The sequence below is a fragment of the Spea bombifrons genome, chromosome 7, assembly GCF_027358695.1.
Source record: "Spea bombifrons isolate aSpeBom1 chromosome 7, aSpeBom1.2.pri, whole genome shotgun sequence".
In the NCBI taxonomy this organism is placed as follows: Eukaryota; Metazoa; Chordata; class Amphibia; order Anura; family Pelobatidae; genus Spea; species Spea bombifrons.
This window is the reverse complement of record NC_071093.1, coordinates 45,899,584-45,911,732: the sequence shown is the minus strand read 5'-3', so window position 1 is coordinate 45,911,732 and position 12,149 is coordinate 45,899,584. Positions and strand designations below refer to the sequence as shown.

The 12,149-nt window shown below is 49.8% G+C and overlaps 4 protein-coding genes across 4 annotated transcripts; all 4 read left to right on the top strand.

Annotated features, from left to right (window-relative positions):
- Window positions 1–407: 407 nt before the first annotated feature.
- LOC128502282 (sulfotransferase 1B1-like) lies at window positions 408–3,274 on the top strand. Its single transcript, XM_053472042.1, has 8 exons — window positions 408–473; window positions 1,137–1,314; window positions 1,688–1,816; window positions 1,899–1,996; window positions 2,134–2,260; window positions 2,496–2,590; window positions 2,665–2,845; window positions 2,945–3,274. Exons 1-8 carry the CDS (start codon window positions 408–410, stop codon window positions 3,055–3,057), a joined length of 987 nt encoding a protein of 328 aa, XP_053328017.1. The 3' UTR covers window positions 3,058–3,274.
- LOC128502281 (sulfotransferase 1C1-like) lies at window positions 3,265–5,077 on the top strand. Its single transcript, XM_053472041.1, has 4 exons — window positions 3,265–3,388; window positions 4,278–4,372; window positions 4,447–4,627; window positions 4,727–5,077. The coding sequence occupies exons 1-4, from the start codon at window positions 3,265–3,267 to the stop codon at window positions 4,825–4,827; spliced, it is 501 nt and encodes a 166-aa protein (XP_053328016.1). The 3' UTR covers window positions 4,828–5,077.
- Window positions 4,949–7,261, top strand: LOC128502280 (eukaryotic translation initiation factor 3 subunit C-like). The gene is made up of 6 exons (XM_053472040.1): window positions 4,949–5,038; window positions 5,758–5,826; window positions 6,393–6,460; window positions 6,539–6,626; window positions 6,757–6,922; window positions 7,128–7,261. The coding sequence occupies exons 1-6, from the start codon at window positions 4,949–4,951 to the stop codon at window positions 7,223–7,225; spliced, it is 579 nt and encodes a 192-aa protein (XP_053328015.1). The 3' UTR covers window positions 7,226–7,261.
- A 1,945-nt stretch (window positions 7,262–9,206) lies between these two features.
- LOC128502279 (sulfotransferase 1B1-like) lies at window positions 9,207–11,985 on the top strand. The gene is made up of 8 exons (XM_053472039.1): window positions 9,207–9,309; window positions 9,492–9,677; window positions 10,052–10,180; window positions 10,262–10,359; window positions 10,496–10,622; window positions 10,774–10,868; window positions 10,943–11,123; window positions 11,223–11,985. Exons 1-8 carry the CDS (start codon window positions 9,207–9,209, stop codon window positions 11,333–11,335), a joined length of 1,032 nt encoding a protein of 343 aa, XP_053328014.1. The 3' UTR covers window positions 11,336–11,985.
- Window positions 11,986–12,149: the final 164 nt, after the last annotated feature.

Genomic DNA, 12,149 nt, shown 5'->3' with positions numbered 1-12,149 from the left:
TTGTGCAAAGAAAGATAAAACTCCAGAGCTCTTGGACTCTCGACAAACAGCCTCGCCAAAGGGATCAAAATCTTCCACCGGTCGCACTTTAATAAAACGTGAAATATCCCCGCCTGTAATGTCACCGGATACTTTTGTTGATGTTTATGGGAGGAGAGCCATTTATTCCTCCCCACGATCCGGCCCCTGGATTCTGGTGCGTTGTTAACCTCTCCCTCAGTCTCCCCAGGGGACCCCTCCTCTGACGCGCGTTATCAGGACGTATAAATTTTATTTGGGCCAAAGGGTGGAGAGAGGAGACCAGAAAGCGCACCGTCCGAGAAGGTGAGTCGTGGGGAGAGGGGGGGGGGTCTTTATAATGTCTCTGGGGTATCGTGCTTGAACAGGAAGATCAGGGGTACCGGGGCATGGGGTATCAGTCAGTGGGTGCGGAGCTTATCGGTGCCACAGAAGGTCAGACCTCGTCTAGAGTAGTGGGTACAGTTCTGGAGAACCCATCTACAGAAGGATATTGACACATTGGAGAGAGCTCATAGGAGACGACTAACATGGTGAGGAAAGACTGAGGGGTATCGCTATGTCCGGCTTGGGGGAGAGAAGAGGGAGAGACATTTACATACAGAAAGGGATTTAATAAAGGACGGGAGGGAAGTTTATGTCATAGGAGGAGAAAAGTTACAATAAGAGACCGAAAGGGAGTTTTACTTTACTGAGAGGGTGGTAGATAAGTGGAGCAGCCTCCCAGCAGAAGTGGTAGAGGGTAATTCAGTGGGGGTATTAAACATGCATGGGATAGACATACGGCTCCTGAATCTAAGACGAGACCAACGACTGATTAAGGCTTGAGTCTTTACAGCAGAGGAAACGGGCAACTAGACGGGGGCCGGATGGGGGCGATCCGCCGGCGGGTTCTGGGTTTCAGGGGAGCAGGAAAAGCCAGAAGTGCAGCCAAAAGGTCTGTCTGTGTAAGGAGTGGCAGAGGGTGTTGCGGATGATGTTCAATTGTAATAATAAAACTTCGCTGACCTCACCGCCCCAGGCCGTTATATCAGAAGGGGGCGTCATTGGTTTAAAAGCCCCCTGGCCACCACGGGAGGGGTTCCAGGGGGTACGTTTAACGTCTGTCCTGTTCACAGATGGACAAGGATTTTAACAAGATACTGCTGAAGATCCTTGATGGGGTCTTCTACCGCTTCCCCTTACGCCTGGTCCATGGGGTCCCCCTCATGAAGCCCATTGCTAGTAGTTGGGAGAGGATTGAGAATTTCCAGGCCCTTCCAGATGACCTCCTAATATCGACGTATCCCAAAGCAGGTGAGAGGTCGGCTCCGGACCCCACGGAGACATCTTCACTGAGGAGATCTGTGACCGGCCCAGGGATCTGCAAAATGAATGGAGGTCTCTACATGGCCACCCTGCCTCACTCTGTAACTGCGACGTTTTTTTCGTGTATGGACTTGATGTGTGGACAGGTGGCCCCAATCCCCAAATGTGCCCCCCAATGAAGCTAGCTATTCCTTCCTGGGCCCTCCACAGGTGTGCAGCTCTGGACACCTTAGATGCGGGGCATTTGCATTCCTCGAGATATATCGATGACGTTCCCCCCCTTAGTTGTTTTCTCTTCAGTTATTGGTATCGTTTTATTGGCTAATTTCTGGTTTTATACCTGCCCCCCCCCATCTCGTAGGCACCACGTGGACACAGGAGATAGTGGACTTAATTGTGAACGAAGGAGATGTGGAAAAAGCTAAACGTGCCCCGATTCACGTCCGCTTCCCCTTCCTGGAGATCTGCCCCCCTCCTCCCATCCCATCGGGTGAGTGAGTGTCCGCGCTCCAATGTCCCAGTACTCGATATTTAGAGTGTTAATGGGGCGGTATCTCTTCTTCTTCTGACAGGGGTGGATATATTGGAAGTGACACCTCCTCCGCGCATGATCAAAACCCACCTGCCGTACGAACTGGTCCCAAAATCCTTCTGGGATCAAAACTGCAAGGTAAGAGGCGTCGGCAGGAACCTTAATTGTGAAAGATGGCCTCGTCCCCACACGTTTTTTAAATTGGCCGGTCAATGGTTGACGGGGGGGGGAGCTTGATCATTAGAAGCTCAGTCACAGATTGCTGCTTCTTCTAGGTGATCTACATCGCTCGGAATGCCAAGGACAACGCCGTATCCTACTATCACTTCGACCGAATGAACAAAACCCAGCCCGATCCTGGCCTATGGGAGACGTACGCAGAGAAATTTCTGGAAGGAAACGGTGAGTGTCCCACCGAGCTATACTGGAAAGGAGGCCTACACAGCAACGGAATGGTCCAAGCGTTCTATATTCCCTATGTCTGGAGGGTTTGGGTGAATTTCCAGATCCGTTCCTTGAGACTATAAACTATTCCTTGTTTTTGTTGGCGCCTTGGGGGCCGACAGATTATATCACATGGGAAAGTGCTTTTTAGCTTTAGGCTCCGCTGACCCTTAATGGTCCTTTCCCTCCATAGTGGGCTGGGGCAACTGGTTTGACCATGTCATCGGCTGGTGGAAAGCTAAGGAGAAGCATCAGATCCTGTACTTGTTCTACGAGGATATGAAGGAGGTAAGACAAAGGAAGACGTGGTGAGGGAGACGTCTCGCTCCGTGGCATTTCACAGCCCCATCTTTTCTGGACAGGACCCAAAACGTGAGATCAGGAAAATCATGAGGTTCATTGGAAGGGATCTTCCGGAGGATGTTCTGGAGAAGATAGTTCAGCACACCTCGTTCCAGGCCATGAAAGACAACCCTATGGCCAACTACACCTCCCTGCCTGCTTCTCTGCTAGACCATTCCTGCTCCCCTTTCATGAGAAAAGGTAAGAAAAGCAGACCTCCAAGTCCACGTCTGAATACGGCCCAGGTTGTCCTCCTCTTCCTGCCGTTAATTTTGCCCAACATTTTTTTTTCTCTTGCAGGAGAAGTTGGCGATTGGATGAATCACTTTACTGTATCTCAGTCGGAGAAATTTGATGCTGAATATGAGAAGAAGATGACAGGGACGAACCTTAAATTCCGATTCAGTATTTAAAGCCTCTGTCCCACTGCTAGAGCATTGAGGGCCATTCCATCATTTAGGCCGACAACGCGCCCAATGGCTGAGACGGACCTTGCATGATTCAGATTGGTGTTTCTGGAATATGGCCTCTGTGATCATGGAGGTTTCCTATCCCTTTCACCCAAATAAACATAAAGCGATCTCTGAGAGACCTCTCGATAAGATGCATCAAGTGACCCAATGAAGCCAAAGACAGCTTACTCAACCAAAGGGAGAAATGATGTCCAACTGAGCAGAACACATGGATGCAACCAAACCAAATCTACCCGTAAAACGAGCTCCGTAAAGCTCTCCTTCCACACCAGTAATGGTAGAATAGACTGGACCAAAGACGTTTCTGTTTGATACCTGACAATCTAAATTGACTGTTGTGCGGAGGAGGGGTAGGCTTTTTGGCGGGAATTTCGGGGGTGGAGTTGGGGGAAGATTATATAAGTGGCTGCTTTCCCGGGCTCAGGAACCATTTTTTTGTGGTTAGCTTACCTGGTTGCGCGTCCCACCCTCCCTTTTTCTTTTGTTTGTAGGTTTGTGTCGGTTGTCACAGTCTGTGGGGCGGCAGCTTGCCAGGTATCCAGGGGGTTAATGTGGTGGTAAGTGAATGGTTGGTAACATCTGGTGGGAGGTTCTTGGCTGTCAGTGCTGGAACCTCAGGTCAGGGTGGGGGCATCTCGCTATGTCCCTTCCTTAAGTGGCATTTGGTTCTGGTACCTGGATTGCTTGGCAAGCTTGGGTGTTTATTGTATATATTTACATGTTGGTGTTTGAGTCGTTGTCCTTGTTAACGCACCTATGTTTATTGTTTCAGGTTTTGGCGTGACAATGACTCTAATAAATAAAATTGGCTGTGGCCTTTTCTCATCCATATTTATGGTGTGGTGTCTTTATTGGGGGGTTTTTAATGGGGAGTTAAGCCTAGCCCGGAGAATCGAAGCTACAACAGTCAGGAAACGGTGAGTGTCCCACCGAGCTATACAGGAAAGGAGGCCTACACAGCAACGGAATGGTCCAAGCGTTCTATGTTCCTATATTCCCTGTGTCTGGAGGGTTTGGGTAAATTTCCAGATCCGTTCCTTGAGACTATAAACTATTCCTTGTTTTTGTTGGCGCCTTGGGGGCCGACAGATTATATCACATGGGAAAGTGCTTTTTAGCTTTAGGCTCCGCTGACCTTTAATGGTCCTTTCCCTCCACAGTGGGCTGGGGCAACTGGTTTGACCATGTCATCGGCTGGTGGAAAGCTAAGGAGAAGCATCAGATCCTGTACTTGTTCTACGAGGATATGAAGGAGGTAAGACAAAGGAAGACGTGGTGAGGGAGACGTCTTGCTCCGTGGCATTTCACAGCCCCATCTTTTCTGGACAGGACCCAAAACGTGAGATCAGGAAAATCATGAGGTTCATTGGAAGGGATCTTCCGGAGGATGTTCTGGAGAAGATAGTTCAGCACACCTCGTTCCAGTCCATGAAAGACAACCCAATGGCCAACTACACCTCCCTGCCTTCTTCTCTGCTAGACCATTCCTGCTCATCTTTCATGAGAAAAGGTAAGAAAAGCAGACCTCCAAGTCCACGTCTGAATACGGCCCAGGTTGTCCTCCCCTTCCTGCCGTTAATTTTGCCCAACATTTTTTTTTCTCTTGCAGGAGAAGTTGGCGATTGGATGAATCACTTTACTGTATCTCAGTCGGAGAAATTTGATGCTGAATATGAGAAGAAGATGACAGGGACGGACCTTAAATTCTGATTCAGTATTTAAAGCCTCTGTCCCACTGCTAGAGCATTGAGGGCCATTCCATCATTTAGGCCGACAACGTGCCCAATGGCTGAGACGGACCTTGCATGATCCAGATTGGTGTTTCTGGAATATGGCCTCTGTGATCATGGAGGTTTCCTATCCCTTTCACCCAAATAAACATAAAGCGATCTCTGAAAGACCTCTCGAGAAGATGCATCAAGTGACCCAATGAAGCCAAAGACAGCTAACTCAACCAAAGGGAGAAATGATGTCCAACTGAGCAGAACAGATGGATGCAACCAAACCAAATCCACCTGTAAAACGAGCTCCGTAAAGCTCCACACCAGTAATGGTAGAATAGACTGGACCAAAGATGTTTCTGTTTGATACCTGACCATCTAAATAGACTTATGGACAGGAGTCAGGGGGGCAGCAGATGTAAACTTAGTCCTCATGGCCACCAACATTGTGGGTTTCAGGATCTCCTTACTTCAAAGTTCAAGATGTCGGTTTCTCAGTCATCCCAAAAGAGCCTTCAGGGCTATTGACCGAGATACCTGTGGCCAAGCAGGAGATCCCACAAAGCTTTGTTTTAGGGACACTTATGATTGGCTTTGAATGCGCAAAATATCTCTGGGGCACAAAAGTAGAAAAATAATAAGTCCTGTTTAATATTCCCATTTATAACTTCAGAAGCCACTGTCTATAAAATGAAGAAAGGCCTCAAGTTCCAACAAGGGTTACCCTACGGCAAAGGGTTGGGCGTCTGCCATCGATACTCCAGCAAAATGTTTACCTTTAGTTTTATTGGGCAGAACTCCCGGCGTCCTGCTTGCCATGGTGAGAGTTGGTTTTGAAAGACTGAGATGGTTTTAAACGAACTCCTGTAGCCTCGTAACTCCTGTTTCGTTGATTTTGGTGTCCTGTCTGTATTTGAAGACGCTCCTTGGCCAGGTTCTTCTGCGAGATGCACCAACGGATGAAGCTAATCCGCTGAGACGTTTCAACGTATGGCCCATTTTTGGGAGACTCTTTGGTGATCGCTGGTGAACTTGCATGAGTTAAGAGAATGCACAAGTTTTGTTAATGGTCAATGTTTCGATCTTCACTGTGACCTTCATCAGAAGATCTGGGGCTTCTGAGCCTCTAATTTTCTGAGCTCTGTAATCCGTTCATCTCCGTTCATTTTCATCACATCTCAGATCTTTTTTCATCAGATGTCCATCTTTTTGCTCCCCCCCCCCACCAGCTGATGTCTGTGTCTCGAAGACTGCTGGGCCGCCGTCTCTTTGAATGAAGGATGAGAGGCTCGGTTTACGGGCAGTTCGTTGCTGGAGAGACTCTTCCTGAGATCCAAGAGTGTGTCGGGAGACTCAGAAAGCTGGGCATCCGGCCCATGTTGGCAGTGCCCATTGAGGAGGATCTCGGAGAAAGCAAAAGCGGGTGAGACGTTGGCGTAATGTCCGCATCCATAGCCTGACTGCCCTCAGGTCGTTGCATGTGGTATTTCACAGGTATCAAACCCTTGACCGGTCATTCTGGATTCCTTAATAGCCTCCCCTGCTGTACCCCAGTGTCTGTTCCAGGAGGAGTCTCTGCGCACGTACCTGTTCACATACAGCAGCGTCTACGACTCCATCAGGTGAGGCCTTTGTGCTGATCGTCTCCCCGCGTGAGGATGTTTCATGGGCTCGGGTTACGTTTTGTATTTGTTTTGCAGGATGGGTATTTTGGCCGACATGTTCCAGCTGGATATTCCCATGGTGCACAGCATCATCAGCAAGATGATTATTAGCGAGGAACTCAGGGTGAGTTGGGCCCCGGTACACGGTTTTAGCTTCTGAAATCCGTCTCGAAAGCCCCGGTTTGGCTCTCGTTAATCGGCAGGCCACATCGGTCCCCGTCTCAGTTGTCTTATCCGCACCGTTCCCTTTGCAGGCGTCCCTGGATCAGCCGACCCAGACGGTGGTGATGCACGGCACCGAGCCCAGCTCCCTTCAGAATACCGCGCTGCAGTTGGCCGAGAAGCTGGGAAATCTGGTGGAGAACAACGAGAGGATATTCGACCATAAGCAAGGCAGCTATGGCGGATACTTTAACCGAGGTGAGAAGGGCTGCAGGGGGTCCTTTAACCTGCTGCGCGTATGGCAGGCCAACGTGAGACTCGGGTGTCCTGCTGTTGGGAGGGGCTCGAGCCGAAGCTTCCTGCGCCTGCCCATTGGGCCATTGGGCTATTGGTGTGGAAGAGCATCTGCCTCTCTGCCAGGGTGGTAATGAGGTGATTAGTAAGCTCATGTCTTGTTCCCCAGATCAAAAAGACTCGTACCAGAGGAAAGAAGGTGGCGGCGGCGGCGGGTACATGAGGCGAGGGTACCGACGCGACCAGCAGAACCAGAGCAACTACTGAGCGCCGCTCCTGGACTGTTCTTCACAATTTGCAGCCGTTTGTTCCAGAAAATCTCTTAATTAATAAACTTCTATCCCAGCGACTTCCAGAACTTTCTGTGCGTTTCTTGGTTTTGTCCGTTTAAAGAAACTCTCGCCGCCTCTAAACGATTCTTCTACGTGTAGCAGCCGGTGTGTGACTTCTCCGAGCCGGTGTGTATGAATCGGGGTGTTTTTATCGCGTGGACGTACATCTGTCTCTCCATTGGTGGAGAGCTGGGGCGTGGGCAGCGTTTCTGGACCCTCCTATCCGGTTTGAGGGTATAATGGACTTGCTTGCGTTCGTATTGGTAGATGTGACTGGCTGAGGGTTCTAGGAGTTGAGTCAGGAGCGGCCGCTTTAGGTCTGGACGGCACCGAGACGTCTCGGCTGGTGGACGGCGTTAAAGGCGTTCTCACGTGTGGCACGTCGGCTGCTATTCAGCTCCTCTCTCCCGTTTTCTCTCCTACTTGTGGCCTCGCTCCCCACTCTCTATGACAACTGCTTTTCCAAATAAAACGCCCTCCTGTGTGACCTTTGGCCGCGCTCCTTTTCTCCGCCGTGTCCTTACTTCCCTTCCAGTTCCTCGCCTGTCCTAATACCCCCTACCCCCGGGCGGCTCTCACTCCGCTTCCCTTTCCTATTTTTAACCCTGAATATCTGACTTTTGAGGCCGCGGATGATGGGAAACGTGCGATGTCTGCAGGCGCCAGAAGCTGCTTTATTCGGTTACAATTCACCGGACGTTAAACTAACGAGGACCCCCGAGAAGGGGCATTCATTCTCTGACCTGCCCCTAACTGCCCTCTATAGCGTACTTACCCCTTAAGTTTGCAAACTCTCCTGTGCTCCTGAACCCAGTCCTGTTACCACCCCTACCCCACATGACCGGGTCCTTAAATCCCAGGAAAGTCTTGCCACGCAGTAAAAGCTGCCTCCGTGCCGAGGAGTTCTATGGATGCTTCTGTACCTCGCTACGGCCAACGACAGCCACAGGGGAGCAGTGTAGTACCCTGGGGTGTGGAGTATTACTGCCTCTGGGGAACAACTAGTTAACCCCTCCGTGATCTGATAACCGGGGGAAAGGTTTTGCTGACATCATGCACCGTATTGTGCAAAGAAAGATAAAACTCCAGAGCTCTTGGACTCTCGACAAACAGCCTCGCAAAAGGGATCAAAATCTTCCACCGGTCGCACTTTAATAAAACGTGAAATATCCCCGCCTGTAATGTCACCGGATACTTTTGTTGATGTTTATGGGAGGAGAGCCATTTATTCCTCCCCACGATCCGGCCCCTGGATTCTGGTGCGTTGTTAACCTCTCCCTCAGTCTCCCCAGGGGACCCCTCCTCTGACGCGCGTTATCAGGACGTATATGTTTTATTTGGGCCAAAGGGTGGAGAGAGGAGACCAGAAAGCGCACCGTCCGAGAAGGTGAGTCGTGGGGAGAGGGGGGGGGTCTTTATAACGCCTCTGCTGTCAGTGCTTGAACAGGAAGATCAGGGGTACCGGGGCATGGGGTATCAGTCAGTGGGTGCAGAGCTTATCAGTGCCGCAGAAGGTCAGACCTCGCCTAGAGTAGTGGGTACAGTTCTGGAGAACCCATCTACAGAAGGTCATAGGAGACGACTAACATGGTGAGGAAAGACTGAGGGGTCTCGCTATGTCCGGCTTGGGGGAGAGAAGAGGGAGAGAGACATTTACATCCATAAAGGGATTTAATAAAGGACGGGAGAGAAGTTTATGTCATAGGAGGAGTTACAATAAGAGACCGAAAGGGAGTTTTACTTTACTGAGAGGGTGGTAGATAAGTGGAGCAGCCTCCCAGCGGATGTGGTATTACAGTGAGGGGATTAAACATGCATGGGATAGACAAACGGCTCCTGAATCTAAGACGAGACCAACGACTGATTAAGGTTTGAGTCTTTACAGCAGGAGAAACGGGCGACTAGACGGGGACCGGATGGGGCCGATCCGCCGGCGGGTTCTGGCTTTCTATGTTTGCTCTGGGATTGACAGCACTTGCTATTCAGGGGAGCAGGAAAAGCCAGAAGTGCAGCCAAAAGGTCTGTTTGTGTAAGGAGGAGCAGATAATGTTCAATTGTTTGAATTCCTTGAATTCTAATAATAATAAAACTTCGCTGACCTCACCGCCCCAGGCCGTTATATCAGAAGGGGGCGTCATTGGTTTAAAAGCCCCCTGGCCATCACTGGAGGGGTTCCAGGGGGTACGTTTAACGTGTGTGCCTTTCACAGATGGACAAGGATTATAACGAGATGCTGCTGAACATCCCCGATGGGGTCTTCTACCGCTTCCCCTTACGCCTGGTCCACGGGGTCCCCCTCATGAAGCCCATTGCTAGTAGTTGGGAGAGGATTGAGAATTTCCAGGCCCTTCCAGATGACCTCCTAATATCGACGTATCCCAAAGCAGGTGAGAGGTCGGCTCCGGACCCCACGGAGACATCTTCACTGAGGAGATCTGTGACCGGCCCAGGGATCTGCAAAATGAATGGAGGTCTCTACATGGCCCCCCTGCCACACTCTGTAACTGGGACGTCTCTTTTCGTGTATGGACTTGATGTGTGGACAGGTGGCCCCAATCCCCAAATGTGTCCCCCAATGAAGCTAGCTATTCCTTCTTGGGCCCTCCACAGGTGTGCAGCTCTGGACACCTTAGATGCGGGGCATTTGCATTCCTCAAGATATATCGATGATGTTCCCCCCTTTAGTTGTTTTCTCTCCAGTTATTGGTATCGTTTTATTGGCTAATTTCTGGTTTTATACCTGCCCCCCCCCATCTCGTAGGCACCACGTGGACACAGGAGATAGTGGACTTAATTGTGAACGAAGGAGATGTGGAAAAAGCTAAACGTGCCCCGACTCACGTCCGCTTCCCCTTCCTGGAGATCTGCTCCCCTCCTCCCATCCCATCGGGTGAGTGAGTGTCCGCGCTCCAATGTCCCAGTACTTGATATTTAGAGTGTTAATGGGCGGTATCACTTCTTCTTCTGACAGGGGTGGATATATTGGAAGTGACACCTCCTCCGCGCATGATCAAAACCCACCTGCCGTACGAACTGGTCCCAAAATCCTTCTGGGATCAAAACTGCAAGGTAAGAGGCGTCGGCAGGAACCTTAACTGTGAAAGATGGCCTCGTCCCCACACGTTTTTTAAATTGGCCGGTCGATGGTTGAAGGGGGGGGGGCTTGATCATTAGAAGCTCAGTCACAGATTGCTGCTTCTTCTAGGTGATCTACATCGCTCGGAATGCCAAAGACAACGCCGTATCCTACTATCACTTCGACCGAATGAACAAAACCCAGCCCGATCCTGGCCTATGGGGGACGTACGCAGAGAAATTTCTGGAAGGAAACGGTGAGTGTCCCACCGAGCTATACGGTTCCTTGAGACTATAAACTATTCCTTGCTTTTGTTGGCGCCTTGGGGGCCGACAGATTATATCACATGGGAAAGTGCTTTTTAGCTTTAGGCTCCGCTGACCCTTAATGGTCCTTTCCCTCCGCAGTGGGCTGGGGCAACTGGTTTGACCATGTCATCGGCTGGTGGAAAGCTAAGGAGAAGCATCAGATCCTGTACTTGTTCTACGAGGATATGAAGGAGGTAAGACAAAGGAAGAAGTGGTGAGGGAGACGTCTCGCTCCGTGGCATTTCACAGCCCCATCTTTTCTGGACAGGACCCAAAACGTGAGATCAGGAAAATCATGAAGTTCATTGGAAGGGATCTTCCGGAGGATGTTCTGGAGAAGATAGTTCAGCACACCTCGTTCCAGTCCATGAAAGAGAACCCTATGGCCAACTACACCTCCCTGCCTTCTTCTCTGCTAGACCATTCCTGCTCCCCTTTCATGAGAAAAGGTAAGAAAAGCAGACCTCCAGGTCCACGTCTGAATACGGCCCAGGTTGTCCTCCTCTTCCTGCCGTTAATTTTGCCCAACATTTTTTTTTCTCTTGCAGGAGAAGTTGGCGATTGGATGAATCACTTTACTGTATCTCAGTCGGAGAAATTTGATGCTGAATATGAGAAGAAGATGACAGGGACGGACCTTAAATTCCGATTCAGTATTTAAAGTGTCTGTCCCACTGCTAGAGCATTGAGGGCCATTCCATCATTTAGGCCGACAACGCGCCCAATGGCTGAGACGGACCTTGCATGATCCAGGTTGGTGTTTCTGGAATGTGGCCTCTGTGATCATGGAGGTTTCCTATCCCTTTCACCCAAATAAACATAAAGCGATCTCTGAAAGACCTTTCGAGAAGATGCATCAAGTGACCCAATGAAGCCAAAGACAGCTAACTCAACCAAAGGACAAAGTGGTGTCCAACTGAGCAGAACACATGGATGCAACCAAACCAAATCTACCCATAAAACGAGCTCCGTAAAGCTCCACACCAGTAATGGTAGAATAGTCTGGACCAAAGACGTTTCTGCTTGATACCTCATCATCTAAATAGACTTATGGACAGGAGTCAGGGGGGGCAGCAGATGTAAACTTAGTCCTCATGGCCACCAACATTGTGGGTTTCAGGATCTCTTTACTTTGAAGTTCAAGATATCAGTTTCTCAGTCTTCCCAAAAGAGCCTTCAGGGCTATTGACCGAGATACCTGTGGCCAAGCAGGAGATCCCACTAAGCTTTGTTTTAGGGACACTTATGATTGGCTTTAAATGCGCAAAATTTCTCATTTGGTTCCAATAAACTCCCTTTATCTGCAGACCCGGAGGCGCCGTTGTTGTCTGCATGTGATATGTTGGGTTATTTTACCCTGCTCAAACACCACACTGAGCTGATGCTTTATGGCAATGCTAATGAAGTCCGTTCCTCCATGACTTTCATTAGTCAGAGAGTCAAACTGGGTCATTAAGACCGAGCCATTCTATTGT